The sequence below is a fragment of the Molossus molossus genome, unplaced genomic scaffold, assembly GCF_014108415.1.
Source record: "Molossus molossus isolate mMolMol1 unplaced genomic scaffold, mMolMol1.p scaffold_m16_p_13, whole genome shotgun sequence".
Classification (NCBI taxonomy): domain Eukaryota; kingdom Metazoa; phylum Chordata; class Mammalia; order Chiroptera; family Molossidae; genus Molossus; species Molossus molossus.
The window spans coordinates 47,089,777-47,116,040 of NW_023425348.1; the positions used below are offsets into that span (position 1 = coordinate 47,089,777).

At 38.1% G+C, this 26,264-nt stretch overlaps 1 protein-coding gene across 5 annotated transcripts in view; it reads right to left on the minus strand.

Moving 5' to 3' along the window:
• The window catches only part of NUP98 (nucleoporin 98 and 96 precursor), a 121,218-nt gene that overhangs the window by 42,748 nt on the left and 52,206 nt on the right, over positions 1-26,264 (minus strand). For all 5 annotated transcript variants that reach the window (XM_036259063.1, XM_036259061.1, XM_036259060.1 and 2 more), the window contains exons 13-16: positions 19,450-19,583; positions 13,868-14,055; positions 4,254-4,370; positions 2,614-2,912 (exon numbers count right to left, since the gene is read on the minus strand). In XM_036259063.1, the coding sequence (XP_036114956.1) occupies positions 2,614-2,912; positions 4,254-4,370; positions 13,868-14,055; positions 19,450-19,583 (738 nt within the window). The remainder of the gene's footprint in view (positions 1-2,613; positions 2,913-4,253; positions 4,371-13,867; positions 14,056-19,449; positions 19,584-26,264) is intronic.

A 26,264-nucleotide genomic window follows, 5' to 3' on the forward strand; every position in this document is an offset into this window, starting at 1 on the left:
TATAGCCTATTGTCTTCCATAAACCTTTTATCTTTCAAATTGACACCCAAATAGAGCTAAAATCAAGATGAAAAATCCTACATGAGAAAGTCCCAAAGACAAATGTAAATTTAAAGGTCTATATAGCCCTGGCCGGTTTGGCTAAGCGGTTAGAGCATCGGCCTGCGGTCTGGAGAGACCCGGGTTCGGTTCCCGCTAGGGGCACGTACTTCGGTTGCGGTTTGTCCCCGGCCCTAGTTGGTCGTGCGGTGGCAGCCACTCGATGTGTCCCTTCACGTCGATGTTTCTCTCTCTCTGTCTCTTCCTCTCTCTCCCTCCCGCTCTATCTGTACAAAAAATGGAAGGATGTCCTCGGGTGAGGATAAAAAAAAATAATAATAAAATAAAATAAAGGTCTATATAATCAGCGTTATTTTTTAAAAAAATATCAACTAGGCAGATTTCTGAAGAATCAAAGAAAATAGAATACTGGTACGCTTGTTCTAATCACTCATTGACCCATTTATATGTGGAGGTCAGGCTAACTTGCTCTGAGAAAACAATTTAAGGCCATTATCAGATTAAATTCCAGCCTCCAGCAATGCTCACTTTTGTACTAAACTTGTTTCTCTATTGGCAAGATTTAGAGGGTTGTTATTAATGTCCTTGGGAATTAAATTTTAAATTGGGAGGTGGCAAAATTTTCTCAATGAGAAAATTAGAAACAATAAAAAATCTAGACTGGATATTTGAAAATAAAAATAGTAGTATCATAATGAATCCGTGTAAACACACACAAAAGTATATACTTGGGATTATTTTTTTTCTTCCTCGTTTTTAAATCCTCCCCTAAGGATATTTTTCATTGATTTTCAGATAGAATGGGAGGGAGGGAGGGAGGGAGGGAGGGAGAGAGAGAGAGAGAGAGAAAGAGAGAGAGAGAGAGGGAGGGAGGGAGGGAGGGACATCAATTGGTTGCCTCCTGCACAACCCTGACCAGGGTTGGGTATTGAACTGCAACCAAGGTACATGCCCATGGCCGGAATTGAACTTGAAACTCTTTGGTCCAAGGGCCGAAGCTCTAATAGCTGAGCCAAACCGGCCAGGGCTATATTTGGATTTTTTTTATCCTCACCCAAGGACTTTTTTTCTTTTTTCTTTTTGTTCAGATAGAGTTGGGGGGCGGGGGAGAGAGAGAGAAACACTGATGTGAGAGAGACACATCATTGGTTGCCTCCCACACTACCACATCTGAACCTGCAACCCAGGTATGTGCCCTTAACCGGGAATCAAACCTAGGACCCTTTGGTTCGCAGGCTGATGCTCTAACCGTTGAACCAAACTGGCCAGGGCAAAATGATCTATCTTTTGGTTGAACATTCAACGCACTAGAGATATTGAATATGTATGCGCCAAAATTCCGTGAAATGGCCCTGGCTGGTTTGGCTCAGTGGTTAGAGCTCTGGCCGGAGGACCAGAGAGTCCTGGGTTCGTTTCCCACTAAGGGCACTTACCTCGGTTGCAGTTTGTCCCCGGCTCCAATTGGGGTCATGTGGGTGGCAACCACTTGATGTGTGTCTTTCACATCGATGTTTCTGTCTCTTCCTCCCTCTCTCCCTCCTGCTCTATCTGATAAATGCAAATGTCCTCAGGTGAGGATAAAAAATAAATAAATAAAACAAAATTCACTGAAATGTACACAATGTCTGTACACTTCACTATATATAACTTGTACCTCAATTTTAAAAGGTAATGACATTTATTAAAACCCAAATGAGATGTTAAATCAACAGAGAAAAAAGGCAAGCTCTAAGTATCTGATCAAGACATTCTAATTTTATAATTTATATTACTTGTTTCATGAGTTAGTTGGGAAAAAAAAATTAATCAGTTCATTATTGGGGGTAAAAAAAGCACGGAACTGAGGTGATGATAACCACAAGAACAACTACCATTTGAATGCCTATACATGTTAGAACTTATTCAACATCTAATTCAACTTAAATCTCATTCAAATCTCAAACAACTTATATGATAAGAAATAATTATCACTATCATTTTCATTTGAAAACTAATAAGCAATCTTATATGTAAATTTATAAAGCTAGGAAAAATATAAGGATAGTCTCTCTGGCTATAAAATTTGGGATCTTTAAACTATACCAGGATAATTCAAATTACACAATTTTTACCCACTTCAAAGGTACAAAAGTATGAATTTATGAACTGACCAAAGCATAAGTGAAAAGTGTTTATATGTTAACCTCTATAAAATGAAATAAAAAACATTTAAACATTCAGATAGCTGACTTTTATTCTGTTGAAAATCTGTGACAAAAAGAAGAAAATTTCAGCCCTGGCTGGTGTGGCTCAGTTGGTTGGGCATCGTCCCTTGCACCAAAAGGTTGAAAGGTTGCTGGACTGATTCCTGGTCAGGGCACATGCCCAGACTTCAGGCTTAATCCCAGGTAGGGGGTGTGCAGGAGGCAGCAGATAAATGTTACCCTCTCACATTGACGGTCTTATCTCTCTTTCTCCATCTCCCTTCTTTCCTCTCTAAAATCACTAAACAATTTATTTTTTTAATTTCAAATGACTGGTAAGGGATTAGTCATGTACCAATCTGACCCTGACCTGCTGGATGTATATGGTAAGTACTATTTTCTATTTCTTCCCGGTCATCCTGCAGTGACTCCTCATGAAAAGAGGTCTCTTCACTGCTTCCTTCCAGCCCATTTCGCAAGGCAGCTCGCATGTTCAATGCAACGATGGTATCATCCACACTGCTGCTGTTATTGTGTTTACTTCCAGCACTCTCTGGGGTTTGAGGAATGGGTTTGGCAATAGGGTTAGCATAAAAACGTGACATGAGAGAATCATCATCTCCATCTTGCTGATGATTTTCATCAACAGGTTTGCTCAGGAAACTGAATCTGTGAAGGGAAAATAAAAACAGTATTTTAGCTGCTTGTAGTAGTAGTAGTGGTAGTAACAATGATAACAACCCTTACTGAGACTTTACTAAGTGCCTGTCACTATTCTAGATAATTCCACTGTATTCCATTTAATGATTGCAGTAATCCAGTAACATAGGTTACTATCATTCTTCCTATTTTATAAAAATAAAAGACAACTAAGACACAGAAAATAAAGCAGCTTGCCCAAGATCACAAAGCTATACATACCAGAGTTGGAATTTTAACCCAGGAAATCTGGCCGTAAATTTCATGCTTTTAACAGATCTATGTTCATGAATAAATGGCTCTGAGCATCAAATTTTTACTTAATAAATAAAAAAACAAGATGCTCTACTATGTGGGAGTCAAATAACCAGTGATGAGTTTCAAATTTAAAAAACTAAAAAAGATTTAAGATTTTTAAATATCATCAACAAGGTATTAGAAAATACTTCAATGGGAAAAAAATTAAATTAAAATTTTATCCAAAGAGAAAAAAACAGGAGTGCAAAGACATATATATATCATACATACATTTTTCAGAGTCATTATTTTGAATACAGGAATATCAAATAATCTAAACACCCTCCAATAGAGAACTAATTGAATTATCTTACATTCACAAATGGCTATTTAAAAAAGAGGGGGCAGCCCAGCCAGTATGGTGCAGTGCATTAAGCGTCGTCCCATGAACTGAGAGGTTCCAGTTCAATTCCTGGTCAGGGCACATGCCTAGGTTTTGGGATCAATCCCCAGTAGGGGGCGTGCAGGAGGCAGTTGATCGATGTATCTGTCTCACATTGATGTTTGTTATCTCTCTCTCCCCCCCCTCTCTCTAAAAATCAATAAAGAAAGAAAATTTAAAAAGAATATATTTACAAACAATTTCTAAACTGTAAGAATATATCCCAAACTTAAAGATTCATGCATATACTTCCACTTCTTCCTTTATACATTTTATATATTTCTATACTTTGGTTTGGTTACAATGATCATTACACTCCAATACTTATCACAAAATATCCCTTATTTTAAGGGGGATAAATGTCAAATGTATGCTAACGTTCAAAATGACATATGTGGATATCAAAATAGTTCTGCAGAACTGAATCAGAACTCTGATAATTTTAAGGTCTAAAACACTCAGGAAGCAAAAACATGACTTAATTTTTAAGTACTCATCTGCTATAATATTTCTACACAACATTCGCCAGATTTCATAAATTTTCATTGAATGACCATATTTTACGCTCAGAATCTTTCAGAATGAGAACAGAGTACTCTAACAGAAAACAACCCAAAACAGAATTTGTTTACCTCTCTCCATTTTCTGGATAATCAGACGGTGAAGCTAGATCTTCTGAATCACGATTAACAGGAGAGAAGAGACTGCTATTGTTAAGGTTTTTCAAAACCAGCTTCTTAATGCTCTTCCTATAAACAGAGACCAAAGGGAAAATAAATAAACAAACTCAGACACACAGTTACATCACAGATATTATCTTAAAAACTAGAATTCTTATATATCTAAAAATGATCTAACACGTTCATTCAACTCACAGACTCTTCTTATAAATACATGACCAAAACATAAGATCCCAAATATACTGCATTCTGGTATTTGGAAGAATAAACTTAATCACAATCAAAACAAAGTGGAAATTCCCCTAGAAAATATTATTCATGGTTCTCTGAACTACTGAGCACTTTATCCAAACACTTAGTTAACTCATCATACTATGTCTTATATTTCAATTATTTTTCTACATGTCTTTTCTTTTTAAACATTTTTCTTTTTTTCTTCTGGCAGAAAAGATCTATGACTGTCTCCTCCCACCGAACTTTGGCATGCTGCCCTGAAGAAAGTAGGTAAATAGATACTCCTTGACTAAATGAGAAGATTTTTAATGAGACAGATTTTAAAAATAAGATGACAAGAAACAGGAATAAAAAATCCTGATACCCAGAGATGCAAACGATCACAATTACCTAAAATGTACCAGTTAACTTATACCAGGATTACCTAAGGCAAGAACCTCCACAGCATACAAGCTTCAAGTAAAAAAACCAACAGAAGACATCTTAACTAACATTCACTTAGTCTCACGGGATTAACTAATATGCTTCATTCCTGCTTTTTTTAAAAAAAACTACCACCAAACAACTATAAGTAGCAGACCACCTCTCATATATTTACTTCTAACTCAACATCTGAGTTACATAGTAATAAACACCAGTAATGCTTGTTCTAAACCTGCCTATGCTAGTTATACTTTTTACTGTAATGACATTAAATAAGCCAAAGAAACAGGCACTTGAAATGAATTATTTCCATGAAAACTAAATTGATACTTGCCCTCCTATCAATGATAGACAAGGCAATGCAAACTAATCCTCTTAAGAAAGACAACTGAAAAAGTTGGAGCCATTTGTAGGCACTGAGAGCCAACAAGTTGTGAAAAATGACTGAACCAACAACCTACAGGAACAGTGGCACAAAGAGGTGTCTGGTATCTTGGGTTGCTTTTCTCCCAGGACTTTTCGAATTCTAAGAGGAAGGCTAAGAGGTTGATGGAACGCTTGACAGTCTTGTGGGGAAGGATTAAGGAGACAGAAACTGTATTCCAGAACTACCAAGAGTGTGGGGAACCAGTTTTTCTGTTGTGACCTGGGAAGTCTCTACCCCTGTAGTTAAAGAAAACTGAAAGAGCCCTGGCCAGGCAGCTCAGTTGGTTAGAGCATTGTCCTGTTATGCCAACGTTGCAGGTTCAATGCCTGGTCATGGCACATATAAGAGTCAACCAATAAATAAGTGGAACAACAAATTGATGTTTCCCTCCCTCCTCCCTCTTCTTCTTTCTCTCAAATCAATTCTTTTTTTTTTTTTTCCTTATCCTCACCTGAGAACATTTTTCCATTTTTTGTTCAGATAGAGTGGGAGGGAGAGAGAGGAAGAGAGAGAGAGAGAGAAACACTGACGTTAAAGGGCTGCCTTTAAAAAAAATCTTTTCTGAAGGTCAGTATCATCATACTTCTTTAACTCGAATTACTTTCACAACAGTTTTAAAAATTTAACTGACAGCCCTGCCTGGGTTGGTTCAGCAGTTAGACCATCGGCCCTCAGACTGAAGGGTCATGGGTTAGATTCCTGGTCAAGGGCAGGCAACCAATTTATGTTTCTCTTTCTCTTCCCTGCTCCTTCGCTTCCATTCTGTCTGAAAATAAATTAAAAAGTATCCTTGGGTGAGGATTAACAAAACAAAAGACACAAAAGGAGCCTTGTTCAGTTAGTTGCAGTGATGTCCTGTACAATGAAATGTGGCAGGTTTGAATCCCAGTCAGGGCACACACCTGAGTTGTGGGTTTGATCCCTGGTTGGGGCATGTATAATCAACAAAAAACATATCCCTGGGTGAGGGGTTGGGGAAACAAAAGACACAAAAGAAAACAATTTCTTCAAAGAAAAATGGTCAATAAGCACACCATAGGATGCTCAACATCATTAGTCATAAAGAAAATGCAAAGAAAAAGCATGAGATAGGCCAGTTTGGCTCAACGGTTAGAGCATCAGGCCGCAAACCAATGAGTCGCGGGTTCGATTCCAGTCAAGGGCACGTACCTCGATTGCAGTTCATCCCTGACCCCGGTTGGGGTTGTGCAGGAGGCAGCTAGTTGATGTTTCTCTCTCTCTCCCTTCCTCCCACTCTATCGGAAGATAAATAGAAAAATATCCTCAGGCGAGGATTTAAATAAATAAACAAACAAATTTCAACATGTCTATAACTCAGGACTAAACATAGATATAAAACACTGAAAGTTAAAAAAAAAAAAAAAAGCGTGAGATACCACTTCACACCCACTAGGATGACTACTATAAAAAACAAGCAAACAAACAAACAAACAAACAGAAAATAGGTGCTGACAAAGATATGGCAAAAATTAAAACACTATACAATGCTGGCGGAATGATGGTGCAACTGCTGTGGAAAACAGTTTAGAAGTTCCTCAAAATTAAATACAGAATTAATGTATGATCATAAACAATTCCAGTCCTAGGTATATAACCTAAAGATTTCAAAACAGAGATTCAAACGGATACTTGTACACCATGTTCATAGCAGCGCTATTTACATAACTAAAATGTAAAAACAACCCAAATGTCCATGAACAGATGAATAAACATGTGGTATATCCATACAATAGAATGTTGTTCAGCCTTAAAAAGAAATGAAGTTATGCCACATGCTACAACACAACGAACCTTAAAAACATGCCATGTAGCCCTGGCCAGTTTGGCTCACAGGTTAGAGTGTCGGCCTGTGGACCAGAGAGTTCTAGGTTTGGCTCCCACTAAGGGCACGTACCTTGGTTTCAGTTGGTCCCTGGCCCCGGTTGGGATCGTGTGGGTGGCAACCAGTTGATGTGTCTCTCTCACATCGATGTTTCTCTCTCTCTTCCTTCCTCTCTCCCTCCCACTCTATCTGAAGATAAATGCAAAAAATGTCCTCGGGTGAGGATGAAAAAAAAAGCCATGTAAAATAATCCACACATGTAAGAATATTGTATGATTTCCTTTATATGAGGTATCTAAAATAGACCCATTCATATAGACAGTAATCTAGAGGTTAACAGGAACTGAAAAAGGAAGATGTAGAGAATTATTGCATAATAGGTACAGAGTTTCTGTTTGGGATGATGGAAAAGTCCTGGAAATATTGGTGTTAAGGTTATACAACATTGTAATAATGGTTATTAAATATTAAAATGGATATAATTAGGAAACCTGTAGATGTGTTTATATTTTTTGTGACACTGGAAGTTAAGAAAATAAAATAGCCAAACCAAAAAAAGGTGTGGGTATAGAAGAACTAAATGATTAGCATGTCATACATAACAACTATAGAATACATATTTTCTTTTCAAAAACACATGGAACATTTATAAAAACTAACTATATATTGGACCATTAATGAAATAGGAAACAATCACAGAATAGAGAGCATTAATAATGCCACAAGTTAGTTCTCTGAAATGATCAATAAAACAAGTAAAATCCCTGACCAGACCGACTGAGGAACAAAAGACACAGATGCACATGTACACACATACAAAACCCATGCCAGGAATGAAAATGGGGGATAGCTCTACAGATTCTACCAAAACTAAAAAAGTTGAATAGTTCTGTAACTTTTCATTCTTTTTTTTTAAATCCTCATCCAAGGACATTTTTGCAGATAGAGTGGGAGGGAGAGAGGGACGAAGAGAGAGAAACATCGACATGAGACACATCGATTGGTTGCCACCCACACAACCCCAACCGGGGCCGAGGACAAACTGTGACCAAAGTATGTGCCTTTAGCGGGAACCAAACCCGGGTCTCTCTGGTCTGAGGGCCGACGCTCTAACTGCTTAGCCAAACCGGCCACGGCTAGTCCTATAACTTTTAAATAAATTAACACCACCACCACCAACACAACACAAAACAAAAACAACAAAAAAAAGCCCACTACAAATACTACACTTCAGGCTAATGTATCCTTACTAGTACCTAACATTTATTGGGAAAAAATAAAAGAAAGAAAACATAAAGAGGATTCCTGCCCTTCTCTCTGAGGTTCATCAGTCTGCTTTGTTCATTGGATTCCACATATAAATGAAATCACACGATACTTGTTTGTTTTTTAAATTTGAAGCTCTTACAAAAGCTTATACATAGTTGGCCTATCTGCCGCTCATCCTAACAATGCCTGGAATATTGCTATAAATAAATGAAAAGTATATTTTTTATATTAAAAAAAATAAAAAGGAAATACTACCCAATTTATTTATTTGATCACATAATCTTTATACCAAAATCAGATAAGAATTGTAAGACAAATCTAAGTCATGAATAAGGAAGGCAAAAATCCTGGACAAAGTCCTTTCCATGGGCCTTGATAATGGAAAGGACTAGAAGCCAACCTGAAAGGACACCTGCTGGCCAAAGATGGGATAATTTGACCATTAAAAAACAGTAACTGCAATGGACTGAAACAGAGACAAGAAGAGAAGAGGGATTGATAAAATGTTTCACATGAAGAACATGCAACTAGAAGATAAAGAACATAAAACATTGTCAGGCAAAAGTGAAGCCCTAGCCAGTTTGGCTCAGTGGTTAGGGTGTCAGCCTGCGAACCAATGACTTTCAGGTTCGATTCCAGTCGTGGTTGCATTTCATCCCCAGCCATGGTCGAGGACACGTGGAGGTAACTAGTTGATGTGTCTCTTTCACATTGATGCTTCTCTCTCTCTCCCTCCTACTCTATCTGAAGATAAAAAGAAAACTACCCTTGGGTGAGGATTAAAAAAAAAAAGTAAAGAGGAATGGCATCAGAAATATCAAGTGAGACAAGTACAAAAAATAGACATAAGAAGCAAAAGAACTGAAAAGTGTAGCAAAACTAATTTGGAAAATACATGACAGAATACCATTCAGTCAATTAAGTCATGTTTGAAACAAACACTGAAAAGACTACTGGAAAATAAAATTATATCCATTTGAAAATATATATGCAGCCCTGGCCGGTTTGACTCAATGGTCAGAGCATCAGCCCTCAGACCAAAGAGTCATGGATTCGATTCCCAGTCAAGGGCATGTACCTTGGTCGCAAATTCGATTCCGGCCCTGGTTGGGGTTGTGCGGGAAGCAACCAATTGATGTCTCTCTCTCTCTTTCTCCCCCTCCCCCTCCATCCCTCCCTCCCACTCTATCTGAAAATCAATGGAAAAAAATCTCCTCGAGCAGGGAATAAATGAATAAATATAAAAGAAAAAAAATGCATATTTAAAATCAGAAACATTTATCAACAATACCATTTCCTCTGCATGACAGTTATCCCTATCCCTCTTTAGTTTAAACAACATCCTCAGAAAAGCTTTCCTTCATCTTCTATCTTCCTCTTCTACAAGTGGCAATCTCTATTTCTCCTTTCTGTCACTTGTCTCACTTGTGATTACTCTATCAACATCTCTCTTCCCCCATAGATTGTGATTTCAATGACAGAGGAATGTGTTTTGTTCACAGCTGCATCCTCAGTGCCCATCACACTTGGCACTTACTAGTTGCTTAATAAACGTTTGTTGAATGAAGAAATGAAGAGTTATTAAAAAGTATTTCCAAATTTTATCATTCAGAATAAAGAAAATTATTGGCTTGCTCTATAGCAAATTCCTCTAACTAGTAGGAAAAGGAAAATGGAAAAAGACATGGCACCAGTAAGGTTCTCACACTTGTCAATCTACCAAATTAGTATTTCAGAGCAAAGACCATAGTTATAAAGTCCCTCATGCATCTTTACCATCTGCGGTAGTATATTTATAGTGCCATAAAGTAGTGGCTAGGTTTAATTCAGGAAGCAAGTAGCAGCATGTACCAGTCAATATTACATTCTAGATACTAACATAACAACTCAATAATGGAAAGCTGATACTGAAATAATGAAAGCAGGAACTGGAAAGACCTTTACAATCCCCATCATCTCTTCTCGCTTGGCTCAGATGATCTGCATCTCTAAGCCCACCCCCTCCCATAAGGAGTTATTTGAGTAAAGTTCTGGGGTTCTAGATTATTATTTAACTCCTTTTATGCCTCCTAAGATCCATTCATATGTTCAACATTTATTTATCACTTACTCTGTCACATAAATTGTTTTAGGCATTTTAAATGACAAAAAAAACCAAAAACCCCTAAAGGTATAGAGCTTATGTTCTAGAATGAGAAAACAGGCAAAAAAACAAATATAAATAAATCAATAATATATTAGAAATTATGGGGGGAAAAGGGATAAGCATATGGGGATTACTGACGAGAAAAGATGGGTGCGATTTTATTTATTTAAATGTTTTTTATTGATTTTTTTCAGAGAGAAAGGAAGGAAGAGAAAGAGAGAAACATCCATCGGCTGCCTCCTGCATGCCCCGACCAGTGGGGACAGAGCCCAAAACCCAGGCATGTGCCCTGACAGGGAATTGAACCTGTGACCTCTCAGCCACACCAGATGGGCAATGAGTGCAATTTTAAATAAAGTGGTCAGAGTAGTCTTTATTGAGGTGACATGTAAATAAAAAGCAATACTTGGCCATACAGATTTATGGTGAGTGTTTCAGGCAAAGAGAACAACTAGGGCAAAGATCCAAAGGCAATAGTATGCCTTTCTTATTCTAATAGAAGAAGAAGCCAATAAGATTAGAGGGGAAGAAACAATGAACAGGGCAGTAGATGTATTCACAGAAGGTCAGATTTTATAGGCCCTTATTAGCCATTTTAAGAATGTTGGCTTTTACTCTGAGTAAAACATGAACCATAAAATTTTGGACAGAAGATCAACATGATCTAACCAAAATTTCAAAAGGATAGCTATGACAGCTACATTCAGAACAGAATGCAAAGGGGTAAAGGTAAAAGAAGAAAGATCAGTTAGGAGAATATTGCAGTAATTCAGTCAAGAGAAGATTGTGGCAGTGAAGGTGGTGAGAAATGGTCAGATTCTTGATAATTTTTGAAGATAGAACAAAGAAGATTTGCTGATGGCCTGGATGTGGGGTGTACGAAAAGTCAAGGATGATTCCAAAGTTTTTGGTCGAGTAACTAAAATGATGAAAATGTAATTACTTCATAGGGTAAAATAGGTCTGAGGAAGATAAGGAAGGGATTCAGTGTTGAATACGCTGATTTTTAAATAAATGTCTATTAACTATCCAAGTGAAGATTTTGAGTAGGGTTGGATACAAGAATCCAGAATTAAGGAGAGAGGTTGGGCTGGAGATAAGTTTGGGAAGCATTAGACTACAGATGATTAATTTAAAGCAATGAAACTAAGTTAAATCACTTTAGGAGTGAGTGTGTAAAGAAAATGATTGAGCACTGAGCCCAGAGACATTCCAATTTTAAGAGTTTAGAAAGAGGAACCAGAAAAGGAGACAGAAGTAGCAACCAGTAAGGTAGGAAGAAAACTGGGAAAATATGGGATTCCTGGAAGGAGAGTAAAGTGAATCAAGGAAGTGAAAGAGATGAACTGTGTAAAATGCTTCTGATATAGTAAGTAAAAACTATTTAAAGCAACACCACAGAAGTAGAAGCCAAGAAGGGAATGTGGTATGAATAGCAAAATAGTACCTTCCCACCTGAATCTTTTCTATTTGTATATAGTACTTGGGAACCCATAAAGAGATCTGGTGAAATTGCCTTAAGAAATGGTTGGACTGGTGAATACAAGTCCTTTTTAACAATTCTGTGCCAAACAATTTGCTAAATGCTGGTGACAAAAACATGAATAATACAGTCTCTGCCTTCAAAATAATCTAATGCTATTCTAAGAAACGTATAACATTGTACTTTCCATCTTTTCTGAAGCAGCAGCCCACTGTGCGTGCGCGCGCGCGCGCACACACACACACACACACACACACAGAGGTTAATCCTCACCTAGGACATTCTCTCTATTGATTTTTAAAGAAAAGTGAAAGGAAAAAGGAAGAGAGAGAGACATCAAAAGGGAATCAAACCCAAGACTGCCCTGGCCGGTTTGGCTCAGCAGTTAGAGTATCAGCCTGTGGTTCAGAGAGACCCAGGTTCGATTCGCGCTGAGGGCATGTACCTCGGTTACAGTTTGTCACCAGCCCTGGTTGGGTCGTGTGGGTGGCAACCACTCAATGTGTCGCTTTCACGTCGATGTTTCTCTCTCTCTCCCTCTCTCTCTCTCTCTCCCCCCCCCCCTCTCCGAACAAAATATATATATAAAAAAAATGTCCTTGGGTAAGGATTAAAAAAAAAGAAAACAAAACCCAAAAACAACCCAAGACCCCTCAGCACGAGGGCTGACGCACCAACCACTAAGTGACACCAGCCAGGGCACCATACCTTTAAGTAAAGAAAGGAGTGGTAATTTTTTAACTTATCATTCATACACAAAGAACTGAAACTGATGAATTCCCACTTTTTCTTCAAAGCCCAAAAAAAAACATTTTTCTCTGATTGGAAAAGTATTTACTGTTTAAAAAGGCAGTGTCTGGGTGTGTAGCGTCGGCCTGCAGTCCAGAGAGACCCATGTTTGGTTCCCGTTAAGGGCACATACCTGGGTTGCAGTTTGTCCCTGGCCCTGGTTGGGTCCTGCAGGTGGCAATCACTCAATGTGTCCCTTTCACATAGATGTTTCTCTCTCTCTCTCCCTCCCTCCCACTCTATCTGAACAAAAAATTGAGAAATGTCCTTGGGTGAGGATAAGAAGAAAAAAAAAGTGTCTCATAGCCCGGCTGGTGTGGCTCAGTGGTTGAGCATAGATCCATGGACCAAGAGGTCGCTGGTTCGATTCCTGGTCAGGGCACATGCCCAGGTTATGGGCCAAGTCCCCAGTGGGGGGCATGTAGGAGGCGGCCAAATGATGTTCTCTCTCATCGATGTTTCTATCTCTCTTTCCCTCTCTCTAAAATCAATAAAGAAAAAAATTAAAACAAAAAACTGGCCTGGCTGGTATGGCTCAGTGGTTGAGCATCAACTCAGGTACCAACAGGCTGCCAGTTCGATTCCAGGTCAGGGCACATGCCCAGGTTGTGGGCCCAATCCCCAGTGAGGGTCACCCAGGAGGCGGCCAAGTGATATTCTCTCTTACCGATATTTCTTTCCCCCTTCCTCTATCTCTAAAATCAATAAAGAAAAAAATAATTTTTTAAAATTGTATAACATTGTAGCATATTTAAGTAAATCATTACATATTATATTTAGTTTATATTAACACAGGGTGGGGCAAAAATAAGCTTACAGTTGTTTTGTATGGAAAATACAATAATTAATGAATAATACAGGAATAAACTGTTTCACGTACTTACAACAGTAAACCTACTTTTGTCCTACTCTGTATTTTACATTTAATTTATGTTAACAAAAGTAAACTCACTTGGGCATGAATGCTCCATTGGCTAAGGATGGTTCATCGTCATCCAGTCCATCAAAGAGATGTGACTTGGCTGTGCCTGTTGTTTGTAAAGCCTTTGGTCGGACTCTGGTGGCAGGGCGGGGTGTCAATTTATAATGAGTGGGTGTAGTAAGCGCCTTCTGGGCTGCTGGATTTGTTGGTTTCAATCTCTGAAAAACAAAAGCATCAAGGAAAATTCTGGTTTAACTCAAATCTATGGTTTTGGTCTTAAAAATCAGAAGACCAGAGTGAAAACCTCATCTCTCTCATTCACCCCGTGAAGTCATGGCGTCCAGAACACAAAAATGTCAACACCTAGAGTTGTGTGTGTGTGTGAATGCTATGGAACTGTATTTATTTCTCCATAATTGACTTTTACTCATCTCGCCAGACCCCATTTAAACTTTGACATGCTTTAAAATGTAACTGAGATACTGCACTTGAAGAGGTTTGTAAATCAAAATGTACTAACATATTATTAATATACTTTGTGCATTTCTCTTCATCTTACAAAAGAGAATAGCCTACAGCAATTTTTTTTTCTTTTTTTTAATCCTCCTTAAGGATATATTCTTTATTGATTTCAGACAGAGAGCAAGAGAGAGAAACATCGATCTGAGAGAGAAATATTGATCAGCTGCCTCCCATGCACACCCCACCCAGGGATCGACTCCACAAACTGGGTATGTACCCTGGCCAGGAATCGAACCCTTTCAGTATATGGGATAACATTCCAACCAACAGAGTCACACCGAACAGGGACAGTAATTTTTTCCTAAAACAAGTATGACAATATTTATATTCTATTTTAAGAAAACAAAGTATCAAAAACATTCTAAGAAAATTATTTTTCAATTAAAACAAAAATCTTATGCTTCAAGAAAAACTGTGGCAGCGCTATGAATTCATGTTCAACTTCTATGCAGTCCAAATCACTCTGAAATAGACAGATATTCACTTCTATTTATCCATCATTTAGCAAACATTGATAATACCATGAATCAAACACTAAGTTCTGCGAATGAAAATAATAAAATTACTTTCCCTGATTTTTGAGGAAATTATTAAGTTAGTAGAGGAGACACACAACTAAATTAAGACTCCAGGTTGATTTTGATGGCACCTTCACTATGATTCTATAGCATCTTCAGGATGGTGTATACACTTGTTTTCTTTAATAGTATATACCAGATATAGTATACAACATTAGAAACAACAATGTCTAACATAAAACATGTCACAATTTATTCTTTTCTTCACAATGCAGACTGTTACACACTTCAGTAACAATGAACCTTCCCAGTGCTTCCAGTCAAGATGGTGGCGTAAGTAAACGCGGTATCGCGTCCTCCCACAACCACATCAAAGTTACAACTAAACTACAGAACAACCATCATTCAAAACCTCCTGAAATCATCTTGAATGGAAGTCCTACAACTACGGAATTAAAGCAGCAGCCACATCCAGACTGGTAGGAGGGGTGGAGGCGCGACGGCCGGTGGCGAGACTGGCTGGTCCCACACCCATGTGTGGCGAATAAAAATCAAGAGGACACCTCGGCTGGGAAGGTCCTTCCTGAGGACTGAGGGGATGAACCCTGTCCCACACCAGGTGCCCACTCAGGGTTCCAGTGCCAGGAAGAGAATCCCCATAACTTCTTGAGGAACTGAGGCTCAAGGAAGCTGAAGCGACTGGAGCCCCAGGCAGCTCCATAAAGGGACTGCGTACGGACTTATCGGACTCTCTCCCTCTAAGCTTGGAGGGGAGGCAGCTAGAAGGGCACCAGAGATATACAGGGAAGAACTGAGCTGTTTGGGACTGGAGCGAGGACTGGAGAGGGAGCTTTCTCCAGGACAAACTGCTATCAGAGGCCTTTGTTGCTTTGGTGAGCCCTTCCCTGGGGCGGCAGACACCTGCCACATTTGGGACTCCAGCAACCTGGCTCACACTGGTAGCCCCGCCCTGGTGACTCCCTGAGGCCCCGCCCCACCCCACCCAACTTTCAGGCCCACCCAAGCTCTTGCCAGCTGCTTAACCACAGGATTGGCCGGTCTTGGATCCTGCTTCAGGCTTTTCCTAAATTCTTTCAAAAGGGCAGCATCTGGTCTCAGCTAGCCCTGTACCTCTCATTAAGTAATGCGTAGAAACAAACACAGGGAGGCAGCCACAATGAGGAGACAAAAAAACAGGACCCAAATGAAAGAACAGAAGAAAACCCCAAGAAAAGAACTAAGCGAAATGGGAGATAAGCAACCGGACAGATGCTGAGTTCAAATACTGCTTCTAAGGATGCTCAATGAACTTAGTGAGGGCCTCAAGAGCATAAAAAAGGACCAGTCAGAAATTATGGATGCAGAGTCAGAACTGAAGGAGGCATTAACTGAAATAAAGAATTATTTACACAGCTTCAATAGTAGAGTACGTAAATCCAAGAAGCAAACCATTGATTTGGAATATAAGGAAGCAAAAAACGCCTAATCAGAACAGCAAAAAGAAAAAAGAATCCAAAAAAATGAGGATAGTGTAAGGAGCCTCTGGGACAACTTCAAGTGTGCCAACATTCGCATCTTGGGGGTGCCAGAAGGAGAAGAGCGAGAATAAGAAATCGAAAACCTGTTTGAAACAATAATGGCAGAAAACTTTCCTAACTCGGTGAAAGAAACAGACATACAAGTCCAGGAAGCACAGAGTCCCAAACAAGATGAACCCCAAGAGGCCCACACCAAGACACATCATCATCAAAATGCAAAAGGTTCAACACAAAGAGAGAATCTTAAAAGCAGCAAGAGAAAGGCAGCTAGTTACCTACAAGGGAGTACCCATTAGGCTGTCAGCTGATTTCTCAAAAGAAACTTTGCAGGCCACAAGGGAGTGGCAAGAAATATTCAGAGTGATGAAAAGCAAGCACCTACAACCAAGATTACTCTATCCTGCAAAGCTGTCATTTAGAATCGATGGACATATAAAAACTTTCCCAGACAAGAAAAAGTTAAAGGAGTTCATCACTACCAAACCGTTATTATATGAAATGATGAAGGGTCTTTTTGAAGAAAAAGATAAAATGTATGAACAAACAAAATGGCAATGAATACATATCTATCAACAATGGAATCTACAAACAAAATGAACAGGCAGAACAGAAACATTCTCATAGATACAGAGAACATTTTGTTGGTTGCCAGAGGGGAGGGGGGTTGGGGGAATGGGTGAAAAAGGTGAAGAGATTAAGAAGTACAAATTCATTGCTAGACTGACAAACCTCAAAGGGAAAGGGGTTGGGGTGGGGGTGGGAAGAAATAAACCAAAGAACTTATATGCATAACCAATGGACACAGACAATAGTGCGGGAAAAGGCGGGAGGGGGGCGGGAGTGGGGAGGAGGGAGTCAATGGGGGAAAAATGTGGAACATCTGTAATACATTTTACATTCAACAATAAAGATTTAATAATAAAAAGAAAAAGAACCTTCCCAGATCTTTTTGTGATCTTTTACAGTTCTATGCCTTTTCTTGGAATGTCTTGACCAGATCTACCAACTTCTACACACATACAGAGAGTTAAATGTTACCTCTTCTGAAAAGTATTACCAAACTCACTCAAGAATCTATACTCTTCCTTTTCTTATATTTTAATTTTTATTAAAATAAACTTCACATTACATAAGTCACCATTTTAATGCATATAATCAGTGGTTTTATTATATTTATAAGGACGTGCAACCATTATTGCTACCTAACTCCAGAACATTTCCCTCACTCCAAAAAGAAACCCCACAGCTCCCAATTCTTATCCCTTAACAAGCATGAGTTTACCTTCTGTCTCTATGAATTTGGATATTCTAGATATTCTATATAAATGAAATCATTAGGCCTTTTGTGTTGCATTGCATCTTTCAGCTAACATAATGTTTTCAAGATTCAGCCACATTACAGTACGTATAGTATCTACTTACAGCATTAGTATTTGTCTTCTTTTTATGGCTTACTGATATTTCAGTGTATAGATATATATTTCATTAATCTATTCATCAGTTGACAGATTCCTCTATTATTGCATACATCACAATACTGCGTTACAGTAAATTTAAACACATACAGGACTGATTTTCCTCACTAGATGATAACAAATTCTCAAAAAATAAATTCTTATTTTTATTTTGTATCCTCAGTACCGAACACAGGGACTAGCACATACACAGGCATCTAAAATTATGTTGCATGAGTAACTTGTAATTTTCATCTAATCACAACTTACTTTTACACAGCACCTTAAATTCATATTTTGCTTCACATTATATCTGGTTACAGAGTTAATTTAAGAACAAGCTGAAAGAAAAATGACTAAATAATAATTTCTGTACACTGAACAACTTACTATAAGCCAGGTTTGCATTATCTCATTAAACTCTAAACACTGAAGAGTATTATTATTCCCATTTTACAGATGAGGAAACACATCCAGAGAGGCAAAAAGTCATGTCCAATTTCTCAGTCTATAAACAGACCAAAGACTGTGCACCCCTATTGTCACTGCGGCATTATTTACAATAACCAAGACTTGGAAGCAGCCAAATGCCCATTAGTAGATGAGTAGATAAAAAAAACTGTGGTCCATTTACGCAGTGGACTACTACTGGGCTATAAAAAAGAAAAAAAATCTTACCTTTTGTGACAGTATGGATAGACCTGGACAGCATTATGCTAAGTGAAATAAGCCAGTCAGAGAAAGACAAATAATATTTCCCTTACATTTGGAATCTAATGAACAAACTAACAAACAAAACAGAAACAGATTCATAGATATCAGAAAACAGACTGACAGTCATGAGAAGGGAGGGGAAGTTTGGGGAAATGGGTGAAAAAGATGAAGGGATTAAGCAAAAATAACAAAACAAAACAAAAAACTCACAGACACAGGCAACAATATGTTGATTACCAGAGGGTAATGGAAGTGGGAGGCAGGTAGAAGAGGGTAAAGGGGGAATAAATCGTGACGGAAGGAGATTTGACTGTGGGTGGTGAACTCACAATATAATATACAGATGATATATTGTAGAATTGCACACCTGAACCCTATACAATTTTATTAACCAATACCACTTCTATAAATTCAATAAAACAACAACAAAAAACGGACTAAACGCTATGCTTTTAATAGCACACCAGTGAGCGAAAGATCATTTCTTTGCCATTAGAGCATAAAAGATTAAGACAAAGCTATGTAGAAACCAGGAGAAAAGATTTGCCACTTATGAGCTTTAAGATTTTGGAAAATTAGCCTGTCGGAGCTGAGCCTTAGTTTGCTCAACTATTTTGCCTTATTTCAGAGATGTAAAAAAGTCACAACCCTCACCGCCAGTCCAGTGCTCATTTCACTGTTTGTCATGCTGCCTTCCAATAGCAAAAATAATTTATCTCCTGGTCTAGTGAAATGCGTAAATAAATGTGTCTTAAAAAATTAATTACACGTAGCTTTGCTTAGGCTTTATACATAAGAAATTATATTTTGCGTGTTTAGTTTATCGTCTCTGAGAATAAATTCTACAGAAGAATCCTTAAATTTACCTCTTCTTTCTTCTTCGGGTCTGACATGGGATTCCGGAAAAGAGGAGAGTCTCCAAAAGGTGAGTATGTTAGACTGTTGATGTGCTGTTGGAGAACAGCCTGCTGGGCAGCGGACGCATTTGGATCTGTCAAAGCTTTTTACAAAAAGAAAAGAAAAAGCAAGACTTCAGTCTAAGGATCCAGTGCATTTATAGCAAGAGAACTCAGAACTCTTTTTGAAGATGTGACTTTCAAAATGCTCAGATTCACTCAATGGCATTATTGGGGGGAAGCAGAGGAGCAAAAAATCAAATTAACATAACAAATGGGTCAAAGCTATAGAGAGGCATTTCATAAGAGATAACGTACATAAAATTTTGCTTAGATTTTCACTGTTACTAATAATCAAAGAGAGGTAAATCAGAACAACCTTGAGGATACATTTTTATACCTACCTCTTTATCTGTCAGTGGTACAGTTATATAAAAATAGTCTTTGACTTTAAAAACATTACAAATTGGTTTAGTCTGTCTAAAATAAGCAATATGACAGTATATATAGCAAGTACTGTTTTTATATTTTCATCCTAATAATTTCAAGCATGGAAATTTAACCCAAGTATTTAATTAAACAGGAAACAAAATTTTTAAAAATGTAAATGTTCACTGAATGTTATGTAACAGCCAAGACTTGGAAACATTTCATGTCCAACATTAACAGTTGTAAAAATCATGATGCATCTACACGGTGGGTTAAGTACTTATTAAGAAAAATGACAATGTGTTTCATTGTGGAAATAAGACAGTATCTTTGATTTCAATTAATAAGTAAAAATTTCAGAATTACAAATGTTATGTAACTGCCCTGGCTGGTTTGGCTAAGCAGTTAGAATGTTGGCTTGCGAACCAATGAGTCGCGGGTTCAATTCCAGTTAAGGGCACGCACCTTGGTTCGTCCCGGCCCAGGCTGGGTCGTGCAGAAGGTAACCAGTCCATGTGGCTCTATCACATCGATGTTTCTCTCTGTCATTCACTCTCTCTCCCTCCCACTCTATCTGATTTTAAGTAGAAAAATATCTTTGGGTGAGGAATTAAAAAAAATTTATGTATACTAAGAATACAGGAGGTAGCACATAAAAATAAAAATGGCTATAAGGGCATCCTTATAGGTTTATTATTTATATTTAATACTCATCTTACATTGAAATAAAACTTGAAAGGAAAATATATCACCCAATTAGTCTAATTTTCTTTCAAAGTGTAGAAACAAACGTGTCATCAGATACAGATAATTTAGGGAACAGACACGGAACAATAATCTACAATTGTACACAGTAAAAACACAAAAAAACCCATTCTATCTGAATTGTATGTTGATGAAAAAACCAATTTGCAAGATAAATATTTCTAAAAAGACTGACAAAAAAAATCAAATCACAAGTCATTTTAGAACTACAAATACACTTTTCTTTTATAAATGTTTAAAACAGGCTAAAGCTAAAATATAAGACAATACACATTGAGTATCATAAACAAAACATTCTGAAGTTTTTAATACAATAGAAAGAAAAACCCACAAAAGCAACAGCAAAAATAAAAAACCCAGAACAGAGAGCTGAAACTAAATTTATGACAAATTTAGTCAAATTATGCTGTCTTCAAATCAAATGTATTCTTTAAATACTAAAACATTGTAGGGCGATATTTAAAGAAGAGTGCAAATTTGCTCAGGATTGTGAAACCCAAAGGAAATGTCAATTTAGAGAGCATACAGTACTTCATCTGTATTCAGAAAGTTCTTAAACCCATTTTAAGACTACATGTGAGAAAACAAATGTAGAAAAGTATCATCTGGTACACAGTGCCACACAGTATCAGCACAGTGTTCTTCTGTGGATTATTAAAGGAGACTAAAGAAAACCTAAATATTCTTAAAGGACTCTAATATTCACTGCTGAGTTTGTTACTTCACAGTCAATTTTACTCATTAGAAAAAGCTGACTTGTACCAGCTGATCTCATCATTTAACAAGTACAGGTGACCCCACCTGGGTTTGCTCAAAAGCATAGCATAAACACTTCCTTTAACAAATTCAAACACAATTAGAAAAATGAGTGAGGATGTTTTTATTTGTGTGTTTAAGTATGAACTCTTCTCTATTGTAACTGTATTATTTAAAAATACAGAAAAACAGAGTAGATACATTAGCAAAAATAAGGTAAGAGACTAAGGAAGAGTAAGCACTAGATAAGCTACCACTGCTGTTATATTCAATTCTGATCATAATAATTTGAAAACTTATTGAAAAACTACATCATGACCAAATGATTAAAGGGACAGGAAAATGTTTAAAATTTAAGTCTTCTGAGAACAGAAGACACTGATGATACTTTATTTAGAAGACAATGAGATTCTGCAAAAAAAAATTGTAGAAGACTGGTTTTACTTAGCTTCAGAAGACAAAAGTAGAATCACAGGATATAAATACTATTGAAGGCAAATTCTGGTTTCGAAACAACCTGAAGAAAACAATGGACTAGACTGAAATGTAAGAAAGGCAGCTTAACTGACTTTTTTTTTGTTGTTTGTTTGTTTTTATCCTCACCTGAGGACATTCCTGCATTTTTGTTGTTGTTGTTGTTCAGATAGAGGGGGAGAGAGAGAGAGAGAGAGAGAAACATCGACGTGAAAGGGACACATCGAGTGGCTGCCTCCCGCATGACCCAATCAGGGCAGGGGACAAACTGCAACCCAGGTACATGCCCTTAGCGGGAACCGAACCCGGGTCTCTCTGGACCGTGGGCCGACTCTCTAACCGCTGAGCCAAACCGGCCAGGGCTTAACTGACATTTTTAAGGTAAGTAAGGGACTCCCACAAGAAGGGTGGACTCACAAAAACTCTAAAGTACCTTCCAACTAAGATTCTGTGATACAAAAATGTACATTCTAAGTGTCAATCGACCACTTTTAAATGGACAGTAACACTAATGCATGTAACTGTAATATTAAGATTTAAATTTTTTTAATTTCCTTTGAAAAAAGATGGAATACTTGCCAGAGAAGAGGGATGTTAGGGGACTGGGTTAAAAAGGTCAAAGAGCTGAGAAATACATAATGGTAATTTATAAAACAGTCATGGGAATGTAAAGAACAGCATAGGGAATATAGTCAAATAATACTGTAATAACTGTACAGTACCAGGAGGGTACTGGAAATAACAGGCGGAACGAATTGTAAAGTATATGGTTGTCTAACCACTACACTGTACATTTGAAACTAATACAAAATAATACTAATTGTAAACTGTAATGGAAAAAGTTAAAAAAAAAAAAAAAAGATGAGATTATTAAAAACCATTCAGAAAGCTATCCAAGTAAAAATGGTAGGTTACGTCCTGGCCTGTTTGGCTCAGGGGTTGGAAGCGAGGCTCTAGGACCAAAAAGCTGCTGGCAGGTTCGATTCCAGTCAAGGGCACATGCCTGGGTTGATCCCTGGCCCTGGTCAGATCTTGTGGGAGGCAACCTAATTGATGTCCCTCTCTTTCACCCTCTTAAAAAAAAAAAAATCAATGGAGTCCCTGGCTGGTTTGGCTTAGCAGTTGGAGCAAAGGCCTGCAGACGAGAGAGTCCCAGGTTCGGTTCCTGCTGGGGGCACGTACCAAAAAAAAAAAGTAAAAGTGAAAGCCCTGGCCGGTTTGGCTCAGCGGTTAGAGCATCGGCCTGCAGTCCAGAGAGACGCAGGCTCGGTTCCTGCTAAGGGCACATACCTCGGTTGCAGTTTGTCCCTGGCCCTGGTTGGGTTGTATGGGTGGCAGCCACTCGATGTGTCCCTTTCACGTCGATGTTTCTCTCTCTCTCTCTCTCCCCCACCCCCACTCTATCTGAACAAAGTATCAAAAAAAGAAAAAGTAAAAAATCAATGGAAAACCCGGCAGGTGTGGCTCAGTGATTGAGCATCAACCCATGAGCAAAGAGGTCGCCGGTGTGATTCCCCATCAGGGCACATGCCCAGGTTGTGGGCCCAATCTCCAGTGGGGAACATACAGGAGGTGGCCAATCGATATTCTCTCTCGTCGATGTTTTTCTCTCTCTCCCCCTCTCCCTCTCTCTCTGAAAACAATAAAGAAAAAAAAATCAATAGAAAAATATCCTCCTATGAGGCTTAACAAAACGGGGGGGGGGGGCAGGGAACATGGAAGAGCAGGTTACAATATTTATGCTACCACCTTCTATTGAAAACAACCTAAATTAATGTTTTTAATGATAAAGCTGATTCTAATGTTCACACAGAGATCAGTTAGAATTCTAATTCACCTCTGATCCTCCAAAGACCTAAATAAAACCTATGGCTAAAAAAACCTGAAAAATACCTATATAACACATAACTACAAAGAATAAAAAAGTAGCAAATGAATAGATGAGAAAATATAATATATACAGAACAACTATTTCATCCTCCTCCTAATTCCTGATGCTCAACAGAGAGGCCAAAACATTAGTGTGTGCCACTGATAAAACTAAGTTGACACATGGAAAGAACAAGACAATGCATCTCTCTCACATTGATGTTTCTCTCTCTCTCTCTCTCTACCCCTCCTCCCTTCTATTCTATGTGAAGATAGATGGAAAATTATCCTCGGGTGAGGATTAAAAAAAAAAATTTGAAGCCTGCTGGTAAACAGGCTCTACCCATACCCACAGAAGCCAGTGAGCCTTTTATTATTTTATTCTTGAATATAAATGGAAAAAGTAAACACTCATTAAAGAGTAAGATCAAAACAAAAATAATCCTGAAGATTTAAGAGGCAGAAGAACCTGTGCAAACACTACAGAATCAGCCTTAGCATTAAAAAATTCTTGATGCCTATTAACAAATTCAGTTTCAAGAAAAAACTGTATCTAAGAACCAGATGCTTTCAAAATGGAACTTTCAGAGAACAAGAGAGAAGTCTTACACGTTAAAAATAAAAATACAGCCCTGGCTGGGTTGCTCAGTTCACTGGAACGTCATTCTGCACATCAAACGGTAGTGGGTTCAATTCCCAGTCATGGCACATACGTAGGTTTTGGGTTTGATCGCTGATCAGGGCATGTACAGAGGGACAACCAATAAATGTTCTCTCTCTAAAAATCAATAAAAACATATCCTCAGGTGAGAACAACAACAAAAAATACAAAAAGGTGATGATTTAGAAGATAACTAGAAATCTCCTAGAAAGAAGAAATAGAGCTTAAAATTAAAAAAAAAAAACCCCAAGCATTATGATAGAAAAGGTCTAAGCACATCCTTGAAATTTCAGGACAAAAGGATAATCCTAAATGTTTGTGGGAGTTGGGAGAACAAGTCTCAAAAATCAGAAAGGCATTAGACTTCTCATCAGTAATGATTAGTTCACGAAAGAATACAGTAAAAATTCTGAGAGCAAATTACCTTCACAACAGAATTCCATAACATTAATGTGTAAAAAATGAAGATTATTTGCAGATCTGTAAGTAGTCAAAGTTGACCTTTTATATACATTTCAGAAAACTCAAGAAATAAAGAGGAAAACCCTATACCCAGGACACAGCACTGAACACTGAATAGACGAGAAGAGAATATACCAGAGCAATACTGAAGATCTAGGGAATAATCAGGGTTCATATTGGTGCAGAGGGTACAGGGATCAAAGAATGAAGTATTCCGGGGTAAAAAAAATCCAGATACCATCCTTAAGAATTTGGACTACTTCAGGAAGGTGATAAGTGCTGGTAATGCAAGGGGGAAAGAAAAGTGAATCAGAAATCTCAGGAAAAGATATATGGGAAAGGTGTACTTGGCTGGGCAGCAATGTTTTCACAGTTATAATAAATGTTGTATTCATCTGCAACTTTTATGCTTTAACCAAAGAAAAGAAGGCGGTAATAATTTAAGACAGAACGTGTTCTATACTTCATCAATATAAAAATATAAAGATGGCAAAAATAATGAGAAAAAGAGAAGGGTAAGGAAGGAAGGGCACTAATATTCTTATTTGATTAAGGGGAGTCAATATTACCCCCTATTTGACAGAAGTAAAAACAGTAATATAAAGACATAGGTTAAAACTGCAAAGTCTTCTCAAAATGTGGTACATGAATTAAGATAGTATTGGAAAAACTTCTATTCATCTATCTTGCTCTATCTATGCTCGGTGGTATCAATTTTTCCTTTCTGGTAGAACAGAATTTTCTTTTAAAAAATATTTAAGTTAAAATTTTAATTTTAAATTAGAATAATAAATGTGGCAGGCAGGTATTGTAAAAAGTGCAAAGGGGTATTTAAACAAATAAAGTAGCCCGGTTGGTGTGGCTCAGCGGTTAAGCACTGACCCATACACCAAGAGGTCGCCAGTTCGATTCCTAGTCAGGGCACATGCCCACGTTGTGGGCCCAATCCCCAGTGGGGGGGCATGTGGGAGGCAGCCAATCGATAGTCTCTCATTGATGTTTCTATCTCTCTCTTCCTCTCCCTTCCTCTCTCTCTTAAAAAAAAAAAAAAAAAATTCAACCCTGGCCAGTTTGGCGCAGCGGTTAGAGCGTCGGCCTGTGGTCCAGAGAGACCAGGGTTCGGTTCCGGCCAAGGGCCCATACCTTGATTGTAGTTTGTCCCCGGCCCTGGTTGGTCGTGTGGGTGGCAGCCACTCGATGTGTCCCTTTTGCATCGATGTTTCTCTCTCTCTCTCTCTCTCTCTCTCTTCCTCTCTCTCCCTCCCACTCTATCTGAACAAAAAATGTCCTCGGGTGAGGATTAAAAAAAAAATCAATAAAGATAAATGAATGAAGTATGAAAAACACTTCAATAAATAAAACTAAACAG